The following is a 12,824-nucleotide window of genomic DNA, read 5'->3' on the forward strand; positions in this document are numbered from 1 at the left end:
TGGGTGTTTCGTGGAAAAAGGATTCAGCTTCCGGCAAATTTGTGACAGAGAGTCAGACTCCTCTTGAAATGGGGCAGGGGTCAACTGCCTTTTTTAGCGGGTTTATTCCTGTTTGAAATAATCTTGCGTATACTTGGTAATTTTGGTGTGAAAGAGGTTTTAGCTAGCTGGGAAGACTAATGCCACTCTGGAGCTTTACGGCAGCATCTCAGGTCTCATCTCAGGTCTCATCTCAGGTCTAGATGAGCTGCTGCCGCCACATTATTTCACCAATCCCTCATGTGAATCTCAGTGAAGACACTCTTTTAGCCGGCGTCACTCTGCCTCAGGGGATGGAGGGTGGCTGGGGGGGGATAAATTCCGTTCCCATTCCCAGGAGTAATGCAGCTGTCAGTGGGTAAAACTGACCCCACGGTAACCCCCAAGGGGCAATGATATGGCACACATCCCTCCTCACTGGGGGAGTCATCTGCGAGTAAGGGGTGACAGCAGCCATCCTCGGTGGAATGAGCCGAGGTAGAGGTCAGTGTGTGTTGCTGTTATCTCAGGGGACAAGTGTGTGGTTGAGTTGTGACTGTGTGTGTGTGTGCAGAGCCCCATTTGAAGGTATATGGAGAGGCTCCCTGCAGGGACAGTGACAGAGGAGGAGGCTGGTGCGCTCGTGGTGGGATGCTGAGATGATTGTTGATGCCTGGATGGAGCTGGTGACACCCGCACGCATGAATCACGTGGCTTCTCTCGGCTCCTCTGCCGCGTCTGCAAGCAAATCAAATAAGTGACGGCAACAGAAATGTAGGTCCTGGTTTTTATTTACTGCCTGTGCAGATCACATGCATTACTCATACGTAATCAAAAACACACGTACCCCCTGCGGCGTGAACGCGTAACGCACGGCGAGCCAATCTTTCGCATCCAATCTGGAGTGTGGGCTCCAGCAGCCTGTGTGGTCTCGGGAGGGTGTAATGCCTCCTCCTCACTCAGCCTCGCGCCTCGCTCCGTCCGTGGCGCATCTCCATCCCTGAGAGCACGGATCCCTCCGCCTCACCGTCACACGCACGCACACACACGCTCGCAAACTTTTACACATGCAGGCAGGAGGAGCGGAGCCGCCGGAGGAATCCTGCAGCTGATGGACAGCGTTGATGGTGAGGCAGGATTTCCCTTTTATTGCTATCTTCTTGATTTGCGTTTTTACGCGCAGCGAGTCGCAGCTGAACTGAACTGGGATCTAACGAGGAGGCGTCTGTAAATATATACCAGTTATTTCTCTTTACAGCGACTTACAGTCTCTGAACCTGCACGTACTACATGGAGGCAGTTTTCTATTGAAGTTTATTTCATCCTTATAACGCATTTATTATAACCACACAGCAGGTGTTTATTCAATTAGAATCTCATAGTAAAGGATTGTTTTTAATATTAGTATCCAGTCATTGCTTCATTATTATCAATGGTTTTAGTTACACCTTACAAAAGTTGCAGCTCCCTCACTCATCCACCTTCTACAGCCCATATGAACATATCATACCTGAATTTCATCATCACTTCACTTTGCATCATCTTTTCCAATCCATTCATCTTTAATTTTGGACTTACACAACTGTGTGTTTGTGTGTGTGTGCGTGTGTGTGTGTGCGTGTGTATGTGTGCGTGTGTGTGTGTGTGTGTGTGTGTGTGTGGTCCAGGTGTTACTCATGTTGTGTGGATCTAAATCTGTTTACATTGTGACATTATGGAGAAAAAAAGCAAGTCCCCAAAAATTTAAATCATTACATTTAAGGTGATGACATGTTTTAAGGTTATGTGTATGTTAAGATTGGGTTTAGATTGTAATGCCCTGATGTCATGGAGACAAATCTGTGTGTGTGTGTGTGTTTGTGTGTGTGTGAGAGTGTGTGTGTGTGTCGGTGTGTGTGTGAGCTCCGTGTTACTTAACTTAACAGTTAGAACCAAACTCACAAGCCTGTAAAATAATTATATTCTCCAATGGACAAGATCCGATCAGTTAGGGTGAAGCATTGACCCGTCTCTTCATTTTTCATTCCTCTGCTCTCAGGGCTTTGTGTGTGTGTGTGTGTGAGAGATAGAGAGCTTGTTTGCTTGTGTGTGTATGTGTGTGCTGGAGGAATCATGTAGGACAAGATTCATCTTCTCCGCTATCATAGGAGCTCCTCGTGTAGCCCCAGGTCAGATGCAGCTCCTCTGCACGCTGCAGCGCTCTGCTGCTCTGCACTCAGCCTGTGGCACTGTTTGTGTCGGTGTGTGCGTTTGTGTATGTGTGTGTGTGTGTGTGTGTGTGTGTGTGTGTGTGTGTGCATGTGTGTGTGTGTGTGCGCATGTGTGTGTTGGTTTAGACAGAGAAAGAGAAGCAAGGACAGAAGACTCCTCCCGTTGCTACTGTTGCTCAACTCTTTGTGTTTTTGCAGGATTGATCTTCAGACTTTGCCAACAAACAGCTTCCCTCCGAGGATCAGCGAACACGCCGAGGTGTCTTAATAGAAAAATCTTTGGCTGTGTCACATCCCTCAGTCACTTCCATCCCAAATCCCTCAGTCCCACTCTCATCACTAACTTCATTTGTTGCCTTTCTTTTCCACTGAGGAAATTGCCTTTCCTGCACCCTGCACAAATGTCATTACCTCCAATACTTTTGCTGCTAGCTGTTTTATCTCAGCAGCAGCGATTCCTGTGCTCGCAGAATTTACAACTCAAACCTTCCAGAGGAGCATGCACCGCACAGCGTAATCTTCTCTTGATCCTGTCCCCGAGGCTTTTATCCCCTCTAAGCACTGTTATTGTTTGAGGGATCCAAAAGCTGAGGCCATCTGAAGCCTGCAGTCCCCTTCCAGCTGTTGACATAGGGTGTTTCACTCCTGCTGTGAGTCCCGGTGCGGGGAGGACTTATGAGCCGGAGACAAAGGAGGACTTGCAAATCAAATTGGTTTAATCCATTGAAGCATCTGTTTCCATTCTCCAGAGGGCGGCAGTGTGCACAGCAGAGCTTTCTGATCACGACTGGAAAGGAAAACAAAACCACGTGACGTGTGTTGGTCAGCCAGCTGTGCGGGGAGCATGCATGCAGAACTGTCAGGCTACGTCCTCTGTGATTTTGTCTGGAAACACATCAACACTTCCACGGGTTTACGCCTGACGTCTTCACTGCCTGGAAACACTGCTGGCCCCGTTTTAGTTTGAACAGTTCAGGGCTGTAGTTTGGTGGACGGGCCGAAGCATAGACACACTCAACTGCTTGATTGTCTTTCCATCAGGACTTAGATTCATCAGGTTCCCTTTAACATGACCCTCTGCCGGAAAATACAACCGGCATCAACCTCGGCTGATCCAACAGAGATAATCTATAAGAAGGCGAGGACTCTTTGTTTTTACTCTACGTCGTTGCTGCTTCTTGTTTAGTTTTTTTGCCCTTTAGCTGTTTCTGCCACTGGCAACCAAGCGTCACCTGTGCTCACCGGCAGGAACTTGGCCATTGTTTTTGAGTGGTCACGTGATATGTATGTAGGTATGTCTGCCAATATCAAAAAACGCAATCGTGTGAATGCAACCTCAAATCAACATAATCTTGATGAAATGAATCATGCACATGTAGGGAACTGATATCTATAAGTGTGTGAGAGCGTTGGTGGAGCTTGAGTGAATTGAAGGCGACTGTTGGGCTTTGGCTGGGTTATGAACTCAACTGAGTGACAGTCAAGTTCTCTGTTGTGATAAGAAGCTCGGTCAGAGTTTATTATTTTCAGCTGTCAGTCACGCTAACATTTCTCTGCCTTTTCCTTTTGTCTCTTGTCTCCTTCACCAGCTGCACATGCAGATCAAGCAGCTTTTAAAGGGTCTCTGAATCGAAACACAAGCAGTTCCCTGTCCTCGTTTTTGTCATCCTGCCTGAAACCAACAATCTTAACACACAAAGTTTGTGTGTTAAGATTGTTGGTTTGATGAGTTCATTATGTGATCGGTGTTTCAGCCCCACTCAAACAGAATGGCACATGATGTAAGCCCAGCTCCTTCTCCCCTCTCACCCGTGGAGTAAACGTCTTTGGTGCTGTACCGTTAGTGATTAATGGAACATCAAAAGCTGATCTGAGCTCAGTGTGACGCATTCCTGAGGATGTGAGTCTGCCAGGGACACATAGACATCATTAATGAACAAGACGCCGACTGGAGCGAGGCGGAGTGACAGAAAGAGGCTGAGGAAGCAAACGGGAAGGCGATATTTATTTTTGTCAGTAACGTGATGTATATTTACCTGTGGCTCTGATGGTGATTGCCTCCGTGCAGCCACTTTGAGTGATGGACAGACGGTCTGCGCCCGGGGATCTCATGTGATTACCGTCCATCAGTTTGGCGAATAGGGACCAATGCGTGGCAGCACCTATTTTTCCCCCTCTGAATCCATTATTACTAGAATCACATTTCCCTCTCATGCCCAGTGGCAAAGAACTCCGGAGAGAACAGAGGAAACTTTCCACTCATCTATGTGAAGACATCTATATTTATCTGGGTAGGCAGCTCTCTGCTAGAGGCTAATTACCCAGAAGAAAGGAAAGCAAAAATGAAATGCAATTATGCAACTGTGTGTGAGCGCGGTGTCCTGACTAGAGGAGCTACTGTAGATGGGGACATTACTGCTGCCATTCTCCGCCTAAGGTCAGAGCGTTGAGTCGTGTTTTAGTGCTGGATTCTTTTGGGACAAACATCCCAAACCTTCAAACTCTTTTTTCAGAGAATTGAAGCTCCTCATGTTCGAAATGTCTTGTTGTCTGTTTACTCTCAAAAAGAGCAACCTTTCCTGGAGTCTGTATTTCTATTATGAAAGAGTGTATATGTTTATGGGAAGAGTCTAACATGTTGCTTATTTTAGCACAAACAGGACCGAACAGATTGCCAAAACTTATATAAAATGTATATAGCTCCTTTCATGTAGGTTTTGTAGTTCAAAGTGCTAAGATATGATAGTAAGATAAATAAGATAAATAAGACTTTATTTATCCAGAAAGAAACTATTGTGCTAGCTTGCACCAAGATTACACTACATGAAGTAGAATAAAATACAGTAAAACAGAATTATGTCTAATATACAAGTTAAGATAAAGGTAAAAGTAAATTATTGAAACTAAGTGTATGAGAGTAATGCAGAACCAATGTATTGAAGTAAAATATAAACAGTAATGTTACACATACTGCACGTAAATGGCATGGATAATGTGTGATTGACAGGTAGCAACGTCCAATGGGTGCAGATCGCAGGTGTAGGTGGGCGTGCTGGGTCCTCGAGCTCTCAGTCAGGCTCCTCCCCCCACTCCTCCAAATATGGTTGCAGAACTCAAGAATTAAACCAGCAGCTCACCAACTGGTGGATGACGTCATGTTGAGATGCCACTTGGACGAGAGTGGCATCAATCTTTCCATCTCACTCTTGTCGATAAAGCAAATTATTAACTATTTCCTTTGTTCTCGCAAATTACTAGTTGATTTCACTAGAAAATGCTCCCACACAAATTGAAGGACAAAGTTGTTGAATGTCGATGGAACAAGTCAACGACAAATACTTCACTTTCAGCTGTTGACACAGCCCAGAGCAAAAACTGCTTCTGTAGGAGCCTCTCACTGGATTTCGGTATCAGGCTGCAGGCGTTAGACGATTTGAAGCTGCACTTGTATGAATCTGGAAGAAAAAAAAAAGAGCATTAATATGAAATCTCATCGTGTGTCTCTGTGCCTTCCTGGCAGCGTGAAGGATGTAGAGCCAGAGGGGGGCGCAGGATGGAGTGTTCCTGGAAGACGGTGCTGCTGCTGGTGTGCGCCTCTCTGGGCGTCCAGTACACGGCCATCCGCACGCTGAGGGACTCGCTGTCTGGACCCTGCCAGGGAGCTTACCGCTGTCAGACCAGACATCTGAGAGGTACTCTCCAAACACCGGATCGTCCCACACGCTGTACTGCCTCGAAAACAACAGAGCATGTAGTGCTGCAGCTATGGATATATGGGCACTCATGTTTAATGCAAAGATGATGTAAATAATGAAAAATCCACTTGTTTTGTTCCAGAATTTAGCTCTTCATGGATTTTCTTAACCCATCTTTATTCAACAGCGTGCCCCCTCAGTAGTTAGAGCGGGACTTATTGATCTCACCTTTCAATGCTCTCACTCAAAACTCTGCCCTTGCACTCAAATAACCTCTGCTTGTGCTCGGCTGCAGCTCTGCCCCATCGTGCATGCTCGGATTCCGTGTGCGTTTGAAATGTCTGCACTTGCATTTCTCCTCCGCCTTCTGATGTTTCCTTCTGCTGTTGGATGATGAATGAACTTGCCCTGCCCTTGTTTTGGCTACTTTTGCCATTGATGCACTGCAAATTGGGAAAGCACATCACATGCTCTTGCGTAAAAAATAGAGGGAAAGAAACAGGACGGCATTTATCTGGTTCCGTACAGGGGTGGAGGTTCCACGTGCAAACAGAAGCAGCGTGAGCACGAGGAGATGAGCTGAAGGCAGGACATCTGAGCACAAGCAGGGGATATTTGAGTGCAAGCGCAGGGCTTCGAGTGAAAGCATTACCCAATCTGAAGATGAAGTCTATAACTCCTGCTCTCAAACTGAACAAAACATTCTCTTTTGTAAAAAATAGGACAACAAACTATTGCTCTTAAGGACCGGCAGAGGGCGCTCACAGACACAATCAACACTTGATTGGTAATATTAGCTAAGAAAAACATTACAGACAGAAACAAAGTCAAAAATCGAGCGGCTGCAGCACGCCGAGGCTGAAGAGGAAGAAAAAAGTAAAGCGGTGCATTAAATTAGGGAATTCCCCAGAAGAGGCGAGGACGGAGAAATGAAATATGTGTGATCCGTTTTACAATTACCCTCCAATTTATCTCCATTAATCCCTCTCATAGCACAGCTGCAGCTTCGCCGACGCCGGGCTCCCGTGTACAAAAGCAACATCCCCTTTGCAATCAACTCCTCATCAGCAGTAATTACACGTTAGCTATTTGCACTATATTTAGAGATCCTCCATTTCATAAACCCCCCCCCCCGATAACCACCAGCAGACAAGCAACTTACTCATGCATGTTTACCCTCTGAATTATTCAAACCTTATTGGCTTGATTCGGGAGTTTACTTTCTCCTGGAGTCACGACAGAAAACAGGACTTTCTTTCACTCTTATCCGATGGAATGACTCGACTTTTAACAGATTTTAAAACTGGCAAACAGGTCAAATATGTTTTAAAAAGCTGTCCTCTGACAGGCTGTGCATTGGCCTTTTGTCTTTTGTGACAAATACACAATATATATCTGGCATCAGTTTGAGTCAAACACTTTCTTTTCCTTCTTCCAGACTCCAGATGGAGAGCGCTGTGTGACGACAGTTGGATTCCCGTGGCATTGCCTCGGAAACACATCCTTCTGTTTGCCACCACGCGCAGCGGCTCGTCCTTCACCGGCCAGCTCCTCAACCAGCACCCGGGGGTTTTCTACGTGTTCGAGCCTCTCTACCACGTCCAGCAGGCCTTCACTAATTCCAGCAGCAGGCTGCGTCGCACCCTGGACCGCCGGGCCCTGCTGGGAGCGTACAGGGACCTCCTCCTCAATCTCTACACCTGCGACCTTCACTTCATGGAGAATTACATCCGCCCCGAGCCCCAGGACCACGTCACGAACCTCTTCTTCCGCCGAAGCTCCAGCCACGCCCTGTGTTCCCCTCCCGTGTGCCTGGAAACAGGAGATGGGGGGGCCCCGGATCCGCCTGATGAAACCTGGTGTCCCAAGAAGTGTGGGGCCTTAAACCTCACTTTAGCTTCAATGTCGTGTCTGTCAAGAGGACACGTAGCCATAAAGACTGTGCGGGTCCCCGAGGTGGGGGATCTGCGGACCCTGACTGAAGATCCGCGCCTGGACCTGAAGATAATCCACCTGGTGCGGGACCCAAGAGCCATCCTCGCCTCCCGCATGATAGCGTTTTCAGATCAGTTCCGCGCTTGGAAAATATGGAACGCGACCGGACGGCAACCTCGATACGTGGACCTGTCGCAGATCACCAGCACCTGCAAGGACATGGTTGCCTCTGCAGAAACCGGCCTGCAGAGACCGGCCTGGCTGCGCGGACGCTACTTACTGGTGCGGTACGAGGACTTGGCCTTCAGACCAAAGGACAAGGCCACAGAGATCTACAGGTTTGCAGGGCTGGAGATGGAGGACAGGGTGAACCAGTGGATTTTAAGGAACACCAACAGCAACGTGTCCTCCCCGTCCGACTGGAGCTACAGGTACTCCACCGCCAGAGACTCCAGAGCCACGGCAGAGAGCTGGAGGCTGCGGCTCGGCTTCGACATTGTGAGGACGGTGCAGAATCTGTGCAACGACACCTTGGCCCTGCTGGGATACAGGCGGGTTCACTCCTTAGCAGAACTCAGAAACTTGTCCCACAGTTTAGTGGAGCACAGGACTTTTCCCCCAGTCACATGATGGATGTGGTTAAAGGTTTACAAAAATGTTATACACCGCTTTTATTTATTTATCATTCTGTTTATGTATTTACTCCTTTGTTCTATTTATTTAATAATGTATTATTTTGATTTCATTCACTGGACTTATTTATACATTCTGCACTTTTCCGATAGAATGAAAATTTTGCTTATTATGGTTTTGCTGAAGATATTAAAAGTGCCAAATTTCAATTGTGTGTGTGGTGCTGATTCAGAACAAAGTCAACAGTATACTGATGTATGTTTTGATTGAAAACATTATTAGGATATAGTTTATAGAGTGCGGCTTTTCACACACACACACACAAACACACACAAGAATCTCTGTACTATTTCAGGGCAAATCTGACCTTTAGCCAGACAAAGCGTAATATTCCTGAAGGTGAGACACACAGGAAGCAAAGGGGGGATTTATTTGTTAATAAAAGAAGAATGAAGTATAGGGCTCGGCTTCCGAGTGTCTCTAATGCATTTTGGTGGAGGATTAAAATGTCACATGTCGTCGGTAGAATATGTTTCCTGGTGCAATCTCCCTCAGAGCAGCTGTGTTTTCTACGTGAGGATGTTGGAAATATGAGAAAATATCTGTATGAGTTTTGTTGTTTTTCTTTATTGTAAATATTTAAATACTGTAAATACTGTGTAAGTGTCAGAATGCAAATGTGCACATGTCAGGTGCTGGATATGTTTGGCCATTTTTTGTCAGTGTACGGTTCAAATTTCTTAGACTTTTTTAAAAATAAATAATTTATAAGTAATATATATACATGGAGCTGCTGAAGTCGTGTTGCAACCAGTTTTGTTTGATGTGTTATTTCATTTCTTTAATCCTCAGAGGAAAGTGGATGAGTGAATGAGCTTTAGTGCTGAAAACAGAGGCTCATGGTACAAAATCATTGTCTCTTACGCTTTAAACCGTGCGTGCTCGGTTCAGTCTTTGCTTTTAAAGCCAGATGTCCGTTGTGCTGATGTTCCTGCAGTAACAGATATGTTTCTGACTCAGGAGAACACACGCTGCACATGCTGCGTTTCCTTCTCCGTTGATTGTGCACCTTTAGAAACACCGGGATCCTTCGGCGGCACCAGCTGTCTCTGGTGAGGTATAGTCGCAGATTACACAGCTGCACGTTTTCTGCCATTTCCACCATTTGAAATTGCTCTTTGTGTCTGAACAGAGAAAGGAAGCGTGCCATCTCCAGACACCAGCCCATTTACTTCCACGCGGAGCTGTTCTCTTGAGATAAATGCTGAAAGTAGTTTCTGAGGAAGAGCTCCTCGCATGAATCGCAGTCAAACCTCTGATTGACTGTGATTTTCTTGCTTTTCAACTGCGAGTGTTGCTCCTTCCTATGGAGGCTGCAGTGGCAGTCAACTGGGAGCTGTGAGCCTTCATTCTCACCCCTGCAAAGAAAGCCGGTCCACAGTGATGGAGTGGAACGGTCATGCTGCTCTGGGAGCACTGTTAGATATGAGGGGAAATGGTCCCTATAAAATGTATTTTTAGACACACACAGACAGACACACACTCCACCACCACAAAACAACCTTCTTGTAGCTGCCCTATAGCTGCTGACACCAGGGATATCTCAGCACAGCCCAAGGAATTGATCTACACATCCAGCGGAGGAGAAACAGGATTTAAGATGCATGGAGAAAAGAGTGGCCGTCTTTCTTTGAACTTAATCTGCGAGGCTACACAAACTGGCCATAAAGCAAAGCTTTATGACACCCGGGGAGATGCGCTTCATCGGTTTTTCCATCTCCACCCTGACACCCAAAGCTGCGAGTGGCCTGAGTCAGCTGTCGGCTAATTACCCATTTCTCCAGACTCAATACCGGCCACTCCTTTCTGTCTGCTTAACTGTGCTGACAAATTTACAGTAGGTCCTATAAATACTCGTAACAAATATGGGGCGCATGCTGATATTGGAAAATGCAAAATAGAACCGTTAATCTACACCAATGGTTCCCAACCTGCTTTTGTGCAATGTGTAACACTCCAGGCAGATGAACTCAAGTACCCCTCCCCTGACACCACACATAACTCATTCACTTTTTATTATATTTCAATTTTTTAATATTCAAGCTCTCAGCCAGCTCTTTCAACATTTCAACCACTGTGCTTGGTTACATTTGGACTCAGCTTGTTAACCTGCGTTCACATCGTCTGCAGACCCTCAGTGAAACCGATGACTCACTATGTGATTATTTTTGATTGTTTGTTAGCAGGATGACACGGTGACTCATCCGCCCAGTCACTGTGTCGTCCACAGACACCTGGTGGGAGGGTGCTGCGTGGGTCAGGGAGGAACCCTTTGGATTTTGGTGAGGATCTGGATCAGGGGGCAGATCCAGGAATATTGCTTTCACTTTCTTTCATGTTGCAAAATGCGAACATGTTTTCTCAATATTTTCATAAAGAGAATAATTCATGGATCAAACATTTTGAGGGAGCCGATATTTAAGAGTGTGTGAACATTTGGTGCAGATCCAAATAAAAATCTGGCTTTAGTTAATTTAAATGTAGCTTCATAAGGGGACTGTTGGGCCTTTGTGGCGGTCTATAATCTATTCAAGATTTATTCCATGAAGACCCGTATAACTGCAGATGTACTCCTGGTTTTTCATACTGTTCCGTCCTGACATTCAAATCAGACTGGAAGAGAAGAGGAGAGTGAGAGTATCACACACACACAAATGAAATATGCTCAGCCCGACATGTTAAAAAGGTGAAAATCAGCCTTTTATTCTGCAATTCGGTTGGTCATGTGGAGAGTGGACACGCTGACATCTGTCACACAGCTCCTGGGACGTAGCACTTTGACGTCCTCCTTCCTGCTGTGTCTGTGAAAGTGATGGCTCTCACTGTATTTATGTATTTTTGACCTGAATTTACATGGATGGATGGTTGAATGGATGAATTGGATCATTTTTATCAATTTATCTGAGTTTAATTATCTTTATATCACCATTTGTGCTTTAAGGTGCGAATCACATTCACTAATTTACATAAACATTCATACAACACTATTATACACCACTAGGACACTTCAAGCGCAGTGTGTTGCCCAAGGACACTTCCGCAACCCATTCAATTCAAGTGGTGTTGACTGCAACTGTAACCCAAAGATAATAAGACTACGATAAGATGATTAAAATAATCCTTCCATCCATCCATCCATCTCTTAATAAATCATGCATCCATCCATCCCTGCATTCATCCCCACGTGCATCCATTCATCCACCTCTGCATCTATCCATCTATCCCTGAATCTCTGAAACCTATAGCAAATCCAACCATCCATCCCTCCATCTATCAATCATGCATCCATCCATCCATCCATCCATCCGTTAATAAATCATGCATCCATCCATCCCTCCATTCATCCCAACATGCATCCATTCTTCCACCACTGCATCTATCCATCTATCCCGGAATCTCTGAAACCTATTGCAAATCCATCCCTCCATCTATCAATCATGCATCCATCCATCCATCCATCCATCCATTCATCCATTCATCCATCCATTTAATAGTTGAAGTACAAGTCAACAAGTGAAGAACAAGTGAAAGAAAACAAGTCCACATTTGACCTGTTACAGTTTCAGATGCATATCCCAGCTTCACCGTCACACACATCAAGCAGCACAGTGTGTGTGTGAACCAGCTTCCAACAGTATTTTGACAATCATCCTCTTGACCTTCCAATCGTCGTGTCACAGGAATCAGCTCGGTCACGTCGGGAGCCCTCCCCTCTTCGGCTCGGGCCCCTGTAATCACCGTCTCCGACCAGTCGTTGGTCATAATGAGATGTGGGAGCGAAGGAGGCCGTGAGACGTCCTTGGAGACGCTCCTCCAGCTGCAGGTGTGTCATCCAGGTTCATTATCCCACTGTCGATTTCTTTATGGTCCTCATCTGGGCGAGGGGCCAGAAAGTCGGCAAATTATGAGCCTCCTCCATGCTCACACGTAACCACACGCTTAGAGCAAACTCAATTTCCACAGGCGTACATGAATGCATATATAAGCACATGTGTGCTTGTATGTTCAGGGTATAATGTAGATATGGCTGTTAGAGACGGGGTAAAGGTGACGCCCAGCAGCAGAGAAGCAATTCCAGCTCTTGTGTGAGCTCCGTAAATTACCTTCTTTATAGGAAGGCGTTGGGTTACGAAAGGTTAGAGCATGATACACTGACATCTGACACTGTACAACATGTCTGGCCACCGGGGGGGCTCTCAATCAAAACGATAGGATGGATTTCAGGATGCATTGTGGGAAACAATGAGCTTTCAAAACTATCACTAAACATTCA

At 45.9% G+C, this 12,824-nt stretch overlaps 1 protein-coding gene across 1 annotated transcript; it reads left to right on the forward strand.

The window, feature by feature from the left end:
- Window positions 1–1,011: 1,011 nt before the first annotated feature.
- On the forward strand, window positions 1,012–9,227 carry si:ch73-62b13.1 (Carbohydrate sulfotransferase 1-like). Its single transcript, XM_062390373.1, has 3 exons — window positions 1,012–1,145; window positions 5,749–5,920; window positions 7,362–9,227. Exons 1-3 carry the CDS (start codon window positions 1,143–1,145, stop codon window positions 8,486–8,488), a joined length of 1,302 nt encoding a protein of 433 aa, XP_062246357.1. The 5' UTR covers window positions 1,012–1,142; the 3' UTR covers window positions 8,489–9,227.
- The last annotated feature ends 3,597 nt before the right edge of the window (window positions 9,228–12,824 follow it).

The sequence above is a fragment of the Platichthys flesus genome, chromosome 6 (assembly GCF_949316205.1).
Source record: "Platichthys flesus chromosome 6, fPlaFle2.1, whole genome shotgun sequence".
Lineage (NCBI taxonomy): Eukaryota > Metazoa > Chordata > Actinopteri > Pleuronectiformes > Pleuronectidae > Platichthys > Platichthys flesus.

What these genes read in the sequence shown, in the direction of transcription:
- si:ch73-62b13.1 (XM_062390373.1), top strand. An exon ending in TCAGACCAGACATCTGAGAG is followed by an intron (nt 5,921 to 7,361) that starts GTACTCTCCAAA and finishes TCCTTCTTCCAG; the next exon opens with ACTCCAGATGGAGAGCGCTG.